This window comes from Coffea arabica, chromosome 11c (assembly GCF_036785885.1).
Source record: "Coffea arabica cultivar ET-39 chromosome 11c, Coffea Arabica ET-39 HiFi, whole genome shotgun sequence".
Classification (NCBI taxonomy): domain Eukaryota; kingdom Viridiplantae; phylum Streptophyta; class Magnoliopsida; order Gentianales; family Rubiaceae; genus Coffea; species Coffea arabica.
The window spans coordinates 1,130,958-1,142,866 of NC_092330.1; the positions used below are offsets into that span (position 1 = coordinate 1,130,958).

The 11,909-nt window shown below is 35.0% G+C and overlaps 2 protein-coding genes across 2 annotated transcripts; both read left to right on the forward strand.

The window, feature by feature from the left end:
- The first annotated feature begins 3,081 nt into the window (after window positions 1–3,081).
- LOC113717065 (uncharacterized) lies at window positions 3,082–5,451 on the forward strand. The gene is made up of 2 exons (XM_072070858.1): window positions 3,082–4,654; window positions 4,775–5,451. The coding sequence occupies exons 1-2, from the start codon at window positions 3,082–3,084 to the stop codon at window positions 5,449–5,451; spliced, it is 2,250 nt and encodes a 749-aa protein (XP_071926959.1).
- A 318-nt stretch (window positions 5,452–5,769) lies between these two features.
- Window positions 5,770–6,801, forward strand: LOC140016839 (receptor-like protein EIX1). The gene has a single exon (XM_072070859.1). It carries the CDS (start codon window positions 5,770–5,772, stop codon window positions 6,799–6,801), a length of 1,032 nt encoding a protein of 343 aa, XP_071926960.1.
- The last annotated feature ends 5,108 nt before the right edge of the window (window positions 6,802–11,909 follow it).

Genomic DNA, 11,909 nt, shown 5'->3' on the forward strand with positions numbered 1-11,909 from the left:
GAAAACTCCAAAATGCCTCTCCAAGATCTCCTAACTAGAGAGAAACTAGTTACAAGAAGGAAAAAAAGCTACGCAAGGTGATGACTGGGCTTTCCCTTGTGTTTCTGTATAAAAGGTAGTAGAAAGGCACTTTTTTTCTTTTTCATGATTTCAACCACTCAGATTTTGTGAAGGAAGTCAAAAGATATGTTGTTTTCACCAATGTTTTTAAACTCGGACCGGTCAGTGAACCGGAGAGGTGGCCGGTTCGCGGTTCGACCTGTCCAACCGGTCCAACCGGCCGGTTCAAAGGTTTACTTTTTTTTTTTTTTGTGTTAAGTACTAAACAGGTTTCATTCTACACTTGAACTTTACCAACATAACTTAATTTAAGTTATGATAATAATAAATTTTCTAAAAGTTATACATAAAACATGGAATGATAAATATAATTAAAATATCATAATTCACCATAAGTTTTCATAAATTCATTATAAACATAAATAGATACAATCCAAATGTTCACCAATTATCACAAATAAAAACACAAAAAATAAATAAATTAAATATTAAAATTCTTTTACAACCCTTAAAAAAATCCATAAAAGAGTTCAAGTTAAGACAAACTATTTGAATAGTAAACTTTTATCAGTGGCATAATAAGCAACCACACCACCTTCACAATTTCATCAACTTAAGCTGAAAAAGTTAAAATTTTATTATAAAAATATAAATCTAATTGCTCAAACTAAAAATTTTTTAAAAACAAATATACAGTTAAACACATAAAAAATTAATTGCTACTAAACATTACTAATTAACATGTTATATTAAATTCAATGATCCTATACCATTAATTATTTTAAATTCAATTATCAATAGCTTCGATTATGTGCCAACTACCATATTTTTTACCAACCCAATGTTATTATTTGTAATTCCTACCCAATTCCTACACGGATGTGCACTACTTTTGCAAAAATTTCATCCTTAATTAATCGAATAAAAATAAAACAAAAATGAGGGAAACATATGAAAATTGAGTGGAAAAAGAAGAAAATGCAAAAAATCAACTAAAGATAATAATATAGAAAAAAAAACCTTGAAAAGAAAAAAATTAAACTTACTAAGATGTTGGAAAACAAGAAAAGTTGAAATTTTCAACTTGTTTACAATTTGCTAAAGATAATAACCTGATAATAATGGTGAAGACTTGAGAAAATCTTGTTGTGGATATTTGGGTTAAAAATGGTTAAGAAGAAAAAATTGAAAAAAAAAATAAGAGAAGAACTTGATGTTTTAATATATTTTTTAGTCAAGTAGAATTCTCAACAAACTTAACTATAGTCTAGCGGTGAGATTGTCATATCCAAACTTGGAGACCCAGGTTCAAATCTTAGCTACACCATTCTTGATATTTTGTTGAAAAATTTAAAAAACCGCCGATTCACGGTTCTTAACGGTTCGCACGGTTCGTCCGGGTTTCAACGGTTTTCCATGAACTTCCGGCTTTAGCATTAGATCGGAACGGTGACATGGCCGGTTCGCGGTCCAACCGGCCGGTCCGGTCCGGTTCTGAAAACATTGGTTTTCACTAGTCAATAACTCATTTGGTCTTCTCTTTTGTTGCAAAAGCATGTGCCACCGAATTTTCTCTCCCAAGATAGCTGGAAAGTTGTGTGAAAAGTGAGAAAAAACAGCTGTGCCACTTGCTGAAGAGAGAGGCAGATCCGAGCCTTGGATCCGATGGGTGAAGATCGATCCGAGCTCAAATCTTATTGATCCGAGGATTTTCTCTGATGGATCCGAGCTCAGATCGTATGACCTCGGATACACTGTTTTAGAAGTACAGACAAGCTCTCGGATCACCCTTTACTCACACGGATTCGTGCTAATGAATTTCCAGTTTTTTACTTCTTCTCTTTTCTCTTCATGTTGCTCCTAATTTCTCTTGTACTTAATCCTCAAGACAATTCTTACAATTCCTTCATCTCGTGCATGAATTCCATATATCAATATCCTTCATAATTTCACAAAATTAACACATTAATCCACTTACTTATCAATTTTTAAACACTTAAACAATATTTAATCAATTATCACCAAAAGAGTTCAAATATGGCTTTAATCTTCTCAAAATATACCAAAAGTTCATGCCAAACTTGTACAAAATATACGTTAAATATTCACTTATCACTGTCTGGGGTCAATCTCAGTGCCGCTGAAGATGGGTTAAAAGCAATTAACATGCTTCCTTCACTAACAAGGCTCAAATTATCAGGTTGTGGACTTTTATCGATCCTTATCTTTCACAGGTCAATTTCACATATCTTTCTTCCATTAAACTCGGTGAAAATAGTTTCAACAACTACATGGTCCCTCCTTGGCTCCATGATCTTACTGGTCTCCATGATCTTGATAATAATCTTTCTGGTCCAATTCATGGCCTTTTTGAACAAATGACCTCTCTGGTTGATCTTGATCTAGCGGTTTTGATGCATCAACGTTGAAGTCACTTTACAATGTAAGCAGTCTTAATTATTTGGATCTGAGTTTAAATGAGATGCAAGGGTCACTACCAAGTGAAACCGGCCAACTTTCGAAGCTGCAAGAATTGTATATTTCTTCCAACTCATTAACCGGTGTATTATTTGAAGACCATTATGCAAAACTCGGAGAGCTAAAGTTATTGCACCAATCTGGAAACTTATTTGCTCTGAATGTGAGCTCCTGGTGGGTTCCTCCTTTTCAACTCCGAGAAATTATGATGTCATCCATCAAAGTAGGCCCCCTATTTCTTGCTTGGCTGCGAACGCAAAAGAAGGTTCAATGGTTAGAGATGAAGAATGCGAGTATTTCGGATAGCATACCCAGCTGGTTTGGAGTGCTTTGTTATGATATTGGATTAGTAGATTTCTCGGACAACAACCTGACTTGGAATCCGTTGGAGTTCAAACAAATGAAGAAGAGTCCTCCTGATGGTAATTCTCCAAGCATAGTTCTAAAGTCCAACAAATTGGATGGATCTCTCAAATCGTTTCCGTCTTATATTTACGAATTAGATCTTTCACAAAATTTCTTACTGGACATATTTACTTAGACATGGCAAAAGCATATGATAGGGTAGAGTGGCACTTTTTGCAGGCTATGATGGAAAAGATGGGTTTCTGTCCGGTATGGATCAAATGGATCAATAGCTGTTTGAAGACTGTAACTTACTCCTTCAATTGCAATGGAGAAGCCAAAGGTTTTGTGACTCCAGGGAGAGGCATACGACAGGGAGACCCCCTGTCCCCTTATTTATTCTTGATCTGTTCTGAAGGACTATCAAGTTTGCTGAGGAAGGCTGAAGAGAGTAATAGAATTCAGGGACTGAAAATCAGCAGGCAAGGACCTGAACTTACCCATCTTTTCTTTGCTGATGACTCCCTCATCTTTTGCAAAGCTGATAAGCAGCAAGCTACTGAGATCATGAATATTCTTAAAATCTATGAAGCTGCCTCAGGTCAAATGATCAATCTAGACAAATCTGCTGTATTTTTCAGCAGAAACATGATCAGTGATCAAAGGGAGGAGGTATGCCAAGCATTAGGAGGGATGAATGAGGCAAAGCAAGGAAAATATTTAGGCCTCCCGATGGTGATTTCAAGAACCAAAGACCAGATATTTGGCTTTGTTCGAGAAAACATCAAAAGAAGACTTCAAAACTGGAAAAGCAAGTTCCTCAGCTCAGCAGGGAAAGAGGTAATGCTAAAGTCAGTAGCTATGGCCATGCCAACGTATGTCATGTCATGTTTCAAGCTATCAAGGAAACTTTGCAAAGATATCAGTGCTCTGATGGCCAACTTCTGGTGGGGAGAAACAAGTGGTAGGAATAAAATGCACTGGACTTCTTGGGAAAGAATGGCACGAAAGAGGAATGAGGGAGGACTTGGTTTCAAGGACCTTGAGGCTTTCAATAAAGCAATGTTAGGGAAGCAGATATGGAGAATCCTCACCAAGCCAAACCTTCTTGTGAGCAAGGTGCTAAAAGCTAAATATTTCCCTAAGGAATCCATACGTCATTGCAATCCCCCCAAAAGTGCCTCCTGGATTTGGCAAGGCTTAATGGGAGCAAGAAGTCTGCTGGATAAGGGACTGATTAGGCGAATTGGCAATGGAAGGAATACACGAATCTGGGAGCATAAATGGATACCAAAGACAATCTCAGGAATGCCAAGTACAGTTAAACCAAACAATTGTGATTTGGAAAGAGTGGATGAGCTCATTTGCCACAACAGATGGAACAAGAACACCATATTTAGAGTCTTCAACAGAAATGATGCTGAGAGGATCCTAAGTATCCCCCTAAGTCTGTCAGGGAGGGAAGACAGCTATTACTGGCAACCACAGGCAGGTGGGGAGTACACAGTCAATTCAGGTTACAAAATCCAAATGAAGAACAACAGGAAAGCTAGGAAGAGTGCTTCAGAGGTAGCTGGTTCGAGTTATATAGAGGGGAGCCAGCAAGTGTCACAGATGTGGAACACACTCTGGCAGCTCAACATCAAGCACAAAATCAAGCTCTTCATTTGGAAATGTATACAAGGAGCTTTACCAGTGAGAGAAGCCGTGAGTAGAAGAACAAGAATAGGAGATCCAATATGCAGAACCTGTGGAGAGGCGCAGGAAACAAGTGAACATCTATTGCTAACATGCCCCCACACGGCGGACATTTGGAAGGCATCACCTATTCACTGGGAGGGGGCTCAGGAACAGTAGGGTGAATTCAGAAGATGGTGGCTTAGAATCTCAGAAGCAAGGGCAAGACCAGAAGGGAAGGAACATATTGGCTTGACGGCGAATATCTTGTGGCAAATATGGAAAGATAGGAATAAGAAGGAGTTTGAGAGCTCAACTAGATCATCACCACTGAGAACAGTAGAAAAAGCACATAGAGAGTGGCTGGAGCAAGTGGAAGTAGAGAAATCAAAAGATAGAACGAGTACAGAAGAAACAGCCCACATGCATGATCAACAAAACCAAGGCAATGAAGCTCAGGGAGCTATGATCATGGACCTGTCAACAGCTACAAGGAAAGGTCAAAACAATCTAGGCATTGGAGTCACAGTTAGAACAACTGCAGGCACCAAGATTGTAGAATGGAAGCTGAAAGAAAGAAGCCTGGGGAACCAAAGCCTAGATGATGCACTAGCTTTAAAGCTAGTCTTGTGTAAAGCTGCGCAATATCAGTGGAGCAGAATCAGGCTCAATTTTGCCAACAAGGAGCTGCTGAAACAACTAACAAAAACACAGCCTTTGGGGAGCAGAATGGCTACATTGCTGGAGGATATTGTGAATGTGAAAAGACTGTTTTGCATGTGCTCCTTTTGCTTGAGTAGGGAAGAAAATATGATAGATAGTAGAAAATTAAGTGTTGATGCTTTAGGCATTATTGTGGATGAGGAAAGGAATGTTCCTCAGTGTCTTTGAACACTTTTGTAAAGTTCTCTCGAGCCGTTGCTCGCACTTGTAAATTTTTTCCCTTACTATAATGAAATTATCCTATCGTTTCAACAAAAAAAAAAAAAAAAGACATATTCCATTGCCTGATGTTGGTCAAACTGTTGCATCTACTCGTTTTCTCATATTTAGTGATAATCATTTCACAAGTAGTATCCCGGAAGACTTGTGCAAGTTGGAAAATTTAAAATATCTGGATCTATCCAACAATTTCCTGTCCAGAAGAGTTCCTCTGTGTTTGGGAAATTTGCCAGGCTTGTGGGTCATAAACTTGGCTAATAACAGCCTATGCGGTCAAATTCTGAGTTCACTGGGCAACTTTGGATTATGCATTTGAATCGAAATAAATTCGTTGGGAAGCTCCCATCCTCAATGCGGAGCCTGAGAAATTTACAAATTCTTGATCTCGGTGACAATGGACTCACAGATATTATACCAACATGGATTGGGGAAAGGTTATCAAAGTTAAAGTTTCTAAGATTTCAGTCAAATAACTTCCATGAAGTCATTTCTGATGAGCTCTGCCTACTCTCAAGTTTTCAAGTGCTGAACCTAGCGCATAATAATTTAACAGGATCTATTCCTCATTGTTTTAACAACTTCTCAATGATGGCATCAAGTGAACCAGGAACTGATCTCTGGAAATTTGGCGATTCCACCTGGCTTCAAAACATCAAGGGAGGAGGAGAACTTGAGTACTCCTCTCGGAACCTTTTGCGCGTTAAATCCATAAGCCTCTCAACAAATAATTTAGTGGGTAAGATCCCTGATGGGATAATGGATCTGGTTGATTTGCACACTTTGAACCTATCACATAATCATTTGACTGGAAGGATCCCCGAGAAGATTGGCAACTTGAAGCAACTCGAGTCACTTGAAGTATTGATGAATGAACTCTTCGGTGCAATCCCCGAAAGCTTATCTGCTTTAAACTGGTTGAGCATCTTGAATTTGTCACACAATAAGCTATCAGGGCCAATACCATCAGGGAATCAAATTCAGACCTTAACCGATCCATCTATCCATGAAGGAAACATTGGACTCTATGGCGAGCCGCTCCCAAATGACTGCCTGGAACATAAATTGCATACGGAAAATGGGCATATTCATGATGATATAGGCCACGGCGAGTCTAATTGGTCTTGGTTTTATGCTGGTATAGGACCGGGTTATGCTGTCGGGCTATTGGGAGTTTTGGGAATCCTTCTGTTCAAGGAGTCATGGCGCTATGCATACTTCAGGTTTCTGGAAAATGCCTATGACAAAATCTGCGTAATTCTTGCATTGAAGGCCAATCAGCTGAGGACGAATTTCGATTGAGAAAGTACGTATAGAAGCACATATATTCTGTTTTTCATATCACACACTAAGGCACCAAAATTCACGTAGCATACTATTCTTGATAATTTGCAAAACTATAGCAATTTGTAATTTGTTTTTTCCAAACATGTCCAAGGATTTGTTTTTTGAGTCCCAACTTGACCAATTCTATCCAATAAGAAAATGCGAGCTTAATAAGTTTTTTTTTTTTCCCAAACAAAGAAGCTTAATAAGTTATATCAACAAAAGAATAACGTACCAATTGTAACATAAAGTAGTAGACGCCTATTACCAATTACCTTACCAACATGGCTCTAACATGAAATCACTAGCTCACAAAGGAATTTTTTCCAATAAACTATTAAGTGATTGGAGACCAAAAGTTTTTTTTTCCTTAACTTTTGAAGATTTTTATCCCAAAAAACTAGATAACAAAACCTTATTTGCTTTTCCTGGTTTCTCTCTTTCTATTGGCAATTGTTTCAACTTTCTCAAAAGTTTGAATTCTAATAATTCCCTTCTGTTATTCATATTTATATTGTGTTTTCCCATGGTTCGTTGATTTGCATATTATGAGAATTTTGTTGATTTTCTTTTATTGACAAACGATTATAAAGATAATAGCATGTGAAATAATGCTTTTACTGTTAGCATTTGTATGCAATAAAGATTCTATGCTGAGCAATTTATAGGTTGTTTATCTTGCTTACTGATCTAATTTTTGTGTCAACAGATTTAAACAATTTAGAAGAATTCTATACTTGTTTATGCTAATAATTGATTTAGTTATTTAATTTCTAATTGATATACATTCTATCTTTTCTGCCAATAACTCTTATGAACTACCAGCTAATGATTTTCAGGTATTTTTAAACCATTGGTTATTGTAGCTGAATAAATTCTTATGAGAATTTTGGATGATCCCAAAAGAAAGAAGAAGAATAATGTCGAGCTTTAGAAATATGGCCCCCTAGTTGCAATACGACAAGAGAATAAGGGGAAAAAAGAAGTTAAAAATTTTGTATCTTACCATCACTTTGCTCTTCAAGCTTAGATATTCCTAATATTTTATATAAATGGAGTTTGTGATAATTCAGTGCTGTTAAAGATTATAGTGTGTGTATGTATATTGTAGAATCTTGAAGGTTATTTGATTGTAAAAGCGATGAGTGTTATATTACTTCCTTCTTTCCTTTAATGATTTTTCAAACTTAACAATTGGTGCAATCAACTAGTCATATATATATATATATATATATATATATATATATATATATATATATATATATATATATATAAATTGCTTCTAAAATAAAGTGGGAAAGGATGTATAATTTTCTTTGGTTATGGGAAAAAATGTATAGTTAGCACGGACTCCGATTTTCACCGTTCAATTGGTCTACTAACGCCCTTATGTTATCGAAGATCAGACTCTTGATCGCTTAGCTATGTGGCGTATAAAGGCCAAGTTTCAAATGATCGAATCAAATTCCCATTAAACATGTTGGTTTTAATTACTGGGTTTCCTTGTTTAATTTTCATCACAAATAATTTTGAGATTCAGATTGCATGACAAGATATCATCAGCTTAAATCAATTTTTGAAGCTAATTATGTATCCATCAAAACGGGTCCATTTATACTCGTAAACTTTTCAAAGTCTTGCGATTAATTAATACGACACTTGGAATTTTGTACGTCGGACCATACATGGATTAGTTTTTGGGAAGAACTTTGAATATAACGTCATTGCCCAATAGAAAAGCTAAAAAAGAGTTGTATACTTACTTGTCCTCTAGGAGAAACTAATAGAAGTCATCCAATTAAGGTGTTTGTCACACTATATGTGATTCACATTACATGGTTATGCTTTTAGAATGCTCAAACCTCTTATTCAAATGATGTAAACTTTTAAATAGGGATGGCAATTGGGGTAGGTGCCCACGGGGGATGGGGCAGGGCAGGGGGAATTTTTTATCTTGTTTTGAAACGGGGCGTTAAAAAAATTAATATATATATATATGTGTGTGTGTGTGTCTAATTATATATATAATATTTAATTTAATTAGTTACGAACTTATAATAATGATATTATTAGTTATATGTATTATATAACGTATATTAGTATATGTACTATAATTGATATTATCAATTATACTAATAATTATACATGTCTACTAATAGAAATTATTAATTAGTTATACTAAATTTACTAATTACATTTAACAAAATAATATTTTTTTCTCAAAAAAAAGGCATAATAATGACTGAGTAATTATATTTGTGCCAAAAGTAAAAATTTGGCTACTTTAGTTGTATTCATTTTATCATATTGGATTGTATTCAAATAACTTTTGTTTGATTCTTTTTATGAGTTTCAATTATAAAATTACAATGAATAATAACTTGGTGATGTATTGATATTTTAATACGTGATTATTTGCTAAATTTTGACTATAATAAATTTTTATTAGCCCCGCGGGGTGCCCTGTTGCCATCCCTACATTTAAAAGACCAAATCTTGACATGGAACAAGTACATATATAAAAATTCAAAATCCTTACAAAACTTTTTTGATAAAGTGTGCCCCTTTTTGATAACCATCCAACATGCAATACACTTGCACCTAAACTAGTCTTTTAAACATAATTATTGTCCCTTATGCTCTAAACTTTGTTATTCTCAAGGAAAACTAATTAACTTGCTTACTTCTTTAACATCAGCCTATCTAGTTTAGGATATTTGGCAAAGTTTCAATCGGCTTAGACGATTTTTATTCAAATACTTTTAAATTAATACAAATTGCAAAAGAGAGGATCAAGATCTTTTATGTGATAGTGTACAGCGGAAAATCAATTTCCCATAAATTCAGTACAAGAAAATAAGGATTTTCCACAATGGGTCACGACTTTCATTTACAGGCGGACTTAGACCCAGGACATCGGCTAATTTTCTACCCAACATGGAACGTTATGTATGCCGTCAAAGATCTAGAAGGCTGTTTATATAGGATTTCTTTGCTTCTTCTAATTTTAAATGCACATTTGAAATGCTTGATCTGTTTATTCTTCTTTTAGCCTCAACCTCTTTATAGTTAAAAAACCACCAAAATGCTTTGCTTATTAAAAATTTTATCAAGTCAAAGAAAAATGCTTATCAAGTCTCATTGAATGTGTTAAACTATGCAATTTTCTCGATAAATAAATAAAGTCGTCAGTAAAACTATGCATGCATCTGCCTACGAATACGGTGTCCATTTACACTCATAAAATTTTCCAAGTCTTGCGATTCATTTCCACGAATTAGGTGAATTGCATGATGCGATTGCAGAGAATCTCCACCTAATTGGAGACTTTTCCAAGACTATATATGTATACAATTAATAAGTCATTTGAAATTTTGTACGTCGACCATACATGGATTGGCTATAGGATAGAATTTTGAATATAATGTCACTGCCCAATATATATCACAGGAATTTTGAATTTAATAGGGTGGTTTTATCCCAGGAATTGTTTTCCTTCTAAAATGACCCGTATAAATCACAAGCATGAACAGTTCATAATTTTGTTGATGCCCATAAAAATAATTGAAAGTATTGGAACCCTAAACCTACTATTTTAATCCCCCGCCTGAAATGCTACAAGTGCACATCCTGATCTTTATTTCTTCATCTTTCTTGATTTGAAATCTGCATTCCAAATGGTTGGTCTATTCATTTTTTCTTTTAACTTCATCTTTTTTTTTTTTAATTTAAAAGCCACAAAAATGTTTTACTTATGAAAAACTTTATAATGTCACGTTAATGTCAAAGAATGTCTTCATTGGGGAAAGCAATATAGATTCACGTAATTTTTTTCGAAAAATGATTGCTATAAATCTTAGCTCAAAAAAGAAGTTTTATACTTATATGTCCATTGGGAGAAACTAATTGAGATTATTTAATTAAGGTGTTTGTCGAGCTATGTATAATTCGTTCCACATACATATGCTTCTTGAGTGCTCAAATCTCTTATTTAAACGATATAAACTAGTAAAAGATCAAATTTTGTTATTGAACAGGTACATAAATACAAATTTAAAATCCATGTTAAACTTTTTTCATAAAATGTGCACCTTTTTTGGGTAACCATCCAACAAGCAATGTAGACTTGTTTTTTAAACATTGATTTTGTTGTTGATGCTCTTGATTTTGTTGTTCTCATGGAAAAGTATTTACTTCCTTACTTCTTTAACATCGACTTATCTAGTTCAAGAATATTTGAAAAATTTTCAATCGGCCTGGTGAATTTCTGTCAAATGTTTTAAAATTAATTTAGAACGTAAAAGGGAGGGGCAAAATTTTTTTTTTATGTGATAACGTTAATAAACAAATCAATTTCACAACGAACTTATAGGGAATCAAATTTTCCATTAGTTCAATACAAAATATTTTGTCTACAAGAAAATAAAAATCTCCCATGATGAGTCATGGCTTTTTATTGACGGTGGACTTACATATAGATGACAAACCCAGCACGACATCCTATAACAAATTCCTAGGAAAATAGTTTCTACAATTATAAATATAATTGTTAGTATTTACACATGCATGGATTGTGCTTTTTTCCCACGCTTGGGATCTTCGGTGACATGTTTTCTATGCCAATCCAATGCCACCTATAATATTGTGCCAAGTGTCCTGTTATTATTTACACTTGTGTTAAACCAAACCAAGTTCACTTGGGATCCTCGGTGACATGTTTTCTATGCCAATCCAATGCCACCTATAATATTATGTCAAGTGTCCTGTTATTATTTACACTTGTGTTAAACCAAACCAAGTTGAATTATTAGAAAATTAAAGTGTAAATAATAACAGGACACTTGGCGCAATACTATAGGTGGCATTGAATTGGCATAGAAAAACATGTCACCGAGAATCCCAAGTGTTTTTTCCACCTTGACTTCGAAGTCGTCGTCGTCGTTTTGTCAGCTTTGTAGAAAAGTCAGCTTTATAGATTTTCTTCCACCACAAGGACGGTGAAGTGATGCTTTTGAACTTGTATAAATGAGACCACCCATCTGAGCATACTCTATCAGATAAACCATTACTACCAAAGATATCCA

Excerpts from the sequence above, each read along its gene's own strand:
- LOC140016839 (XM_072070859.1), top strand. The coding sequence starts at position 5,770 with ATGCGGTCAAATTCTGAGTTCACTGGGCAACTTTGGATTATGCATTTG.
- LOC113717065 (XM_072070858.1), top strand. The coding sequence starts at position 3,082 with ATGGCAAAAGCATATGATAGGGTAGAGTGGCACTTTTTGCAGGCTATG. Across the intron at positions 4,655-4,774 it reads TGGAGAGGCGCAGGAAACAA|AAGCAAGGGCAAGACCAGAA; the intron begins GTGAACATCTAT and ends TTAGAATCTCAG.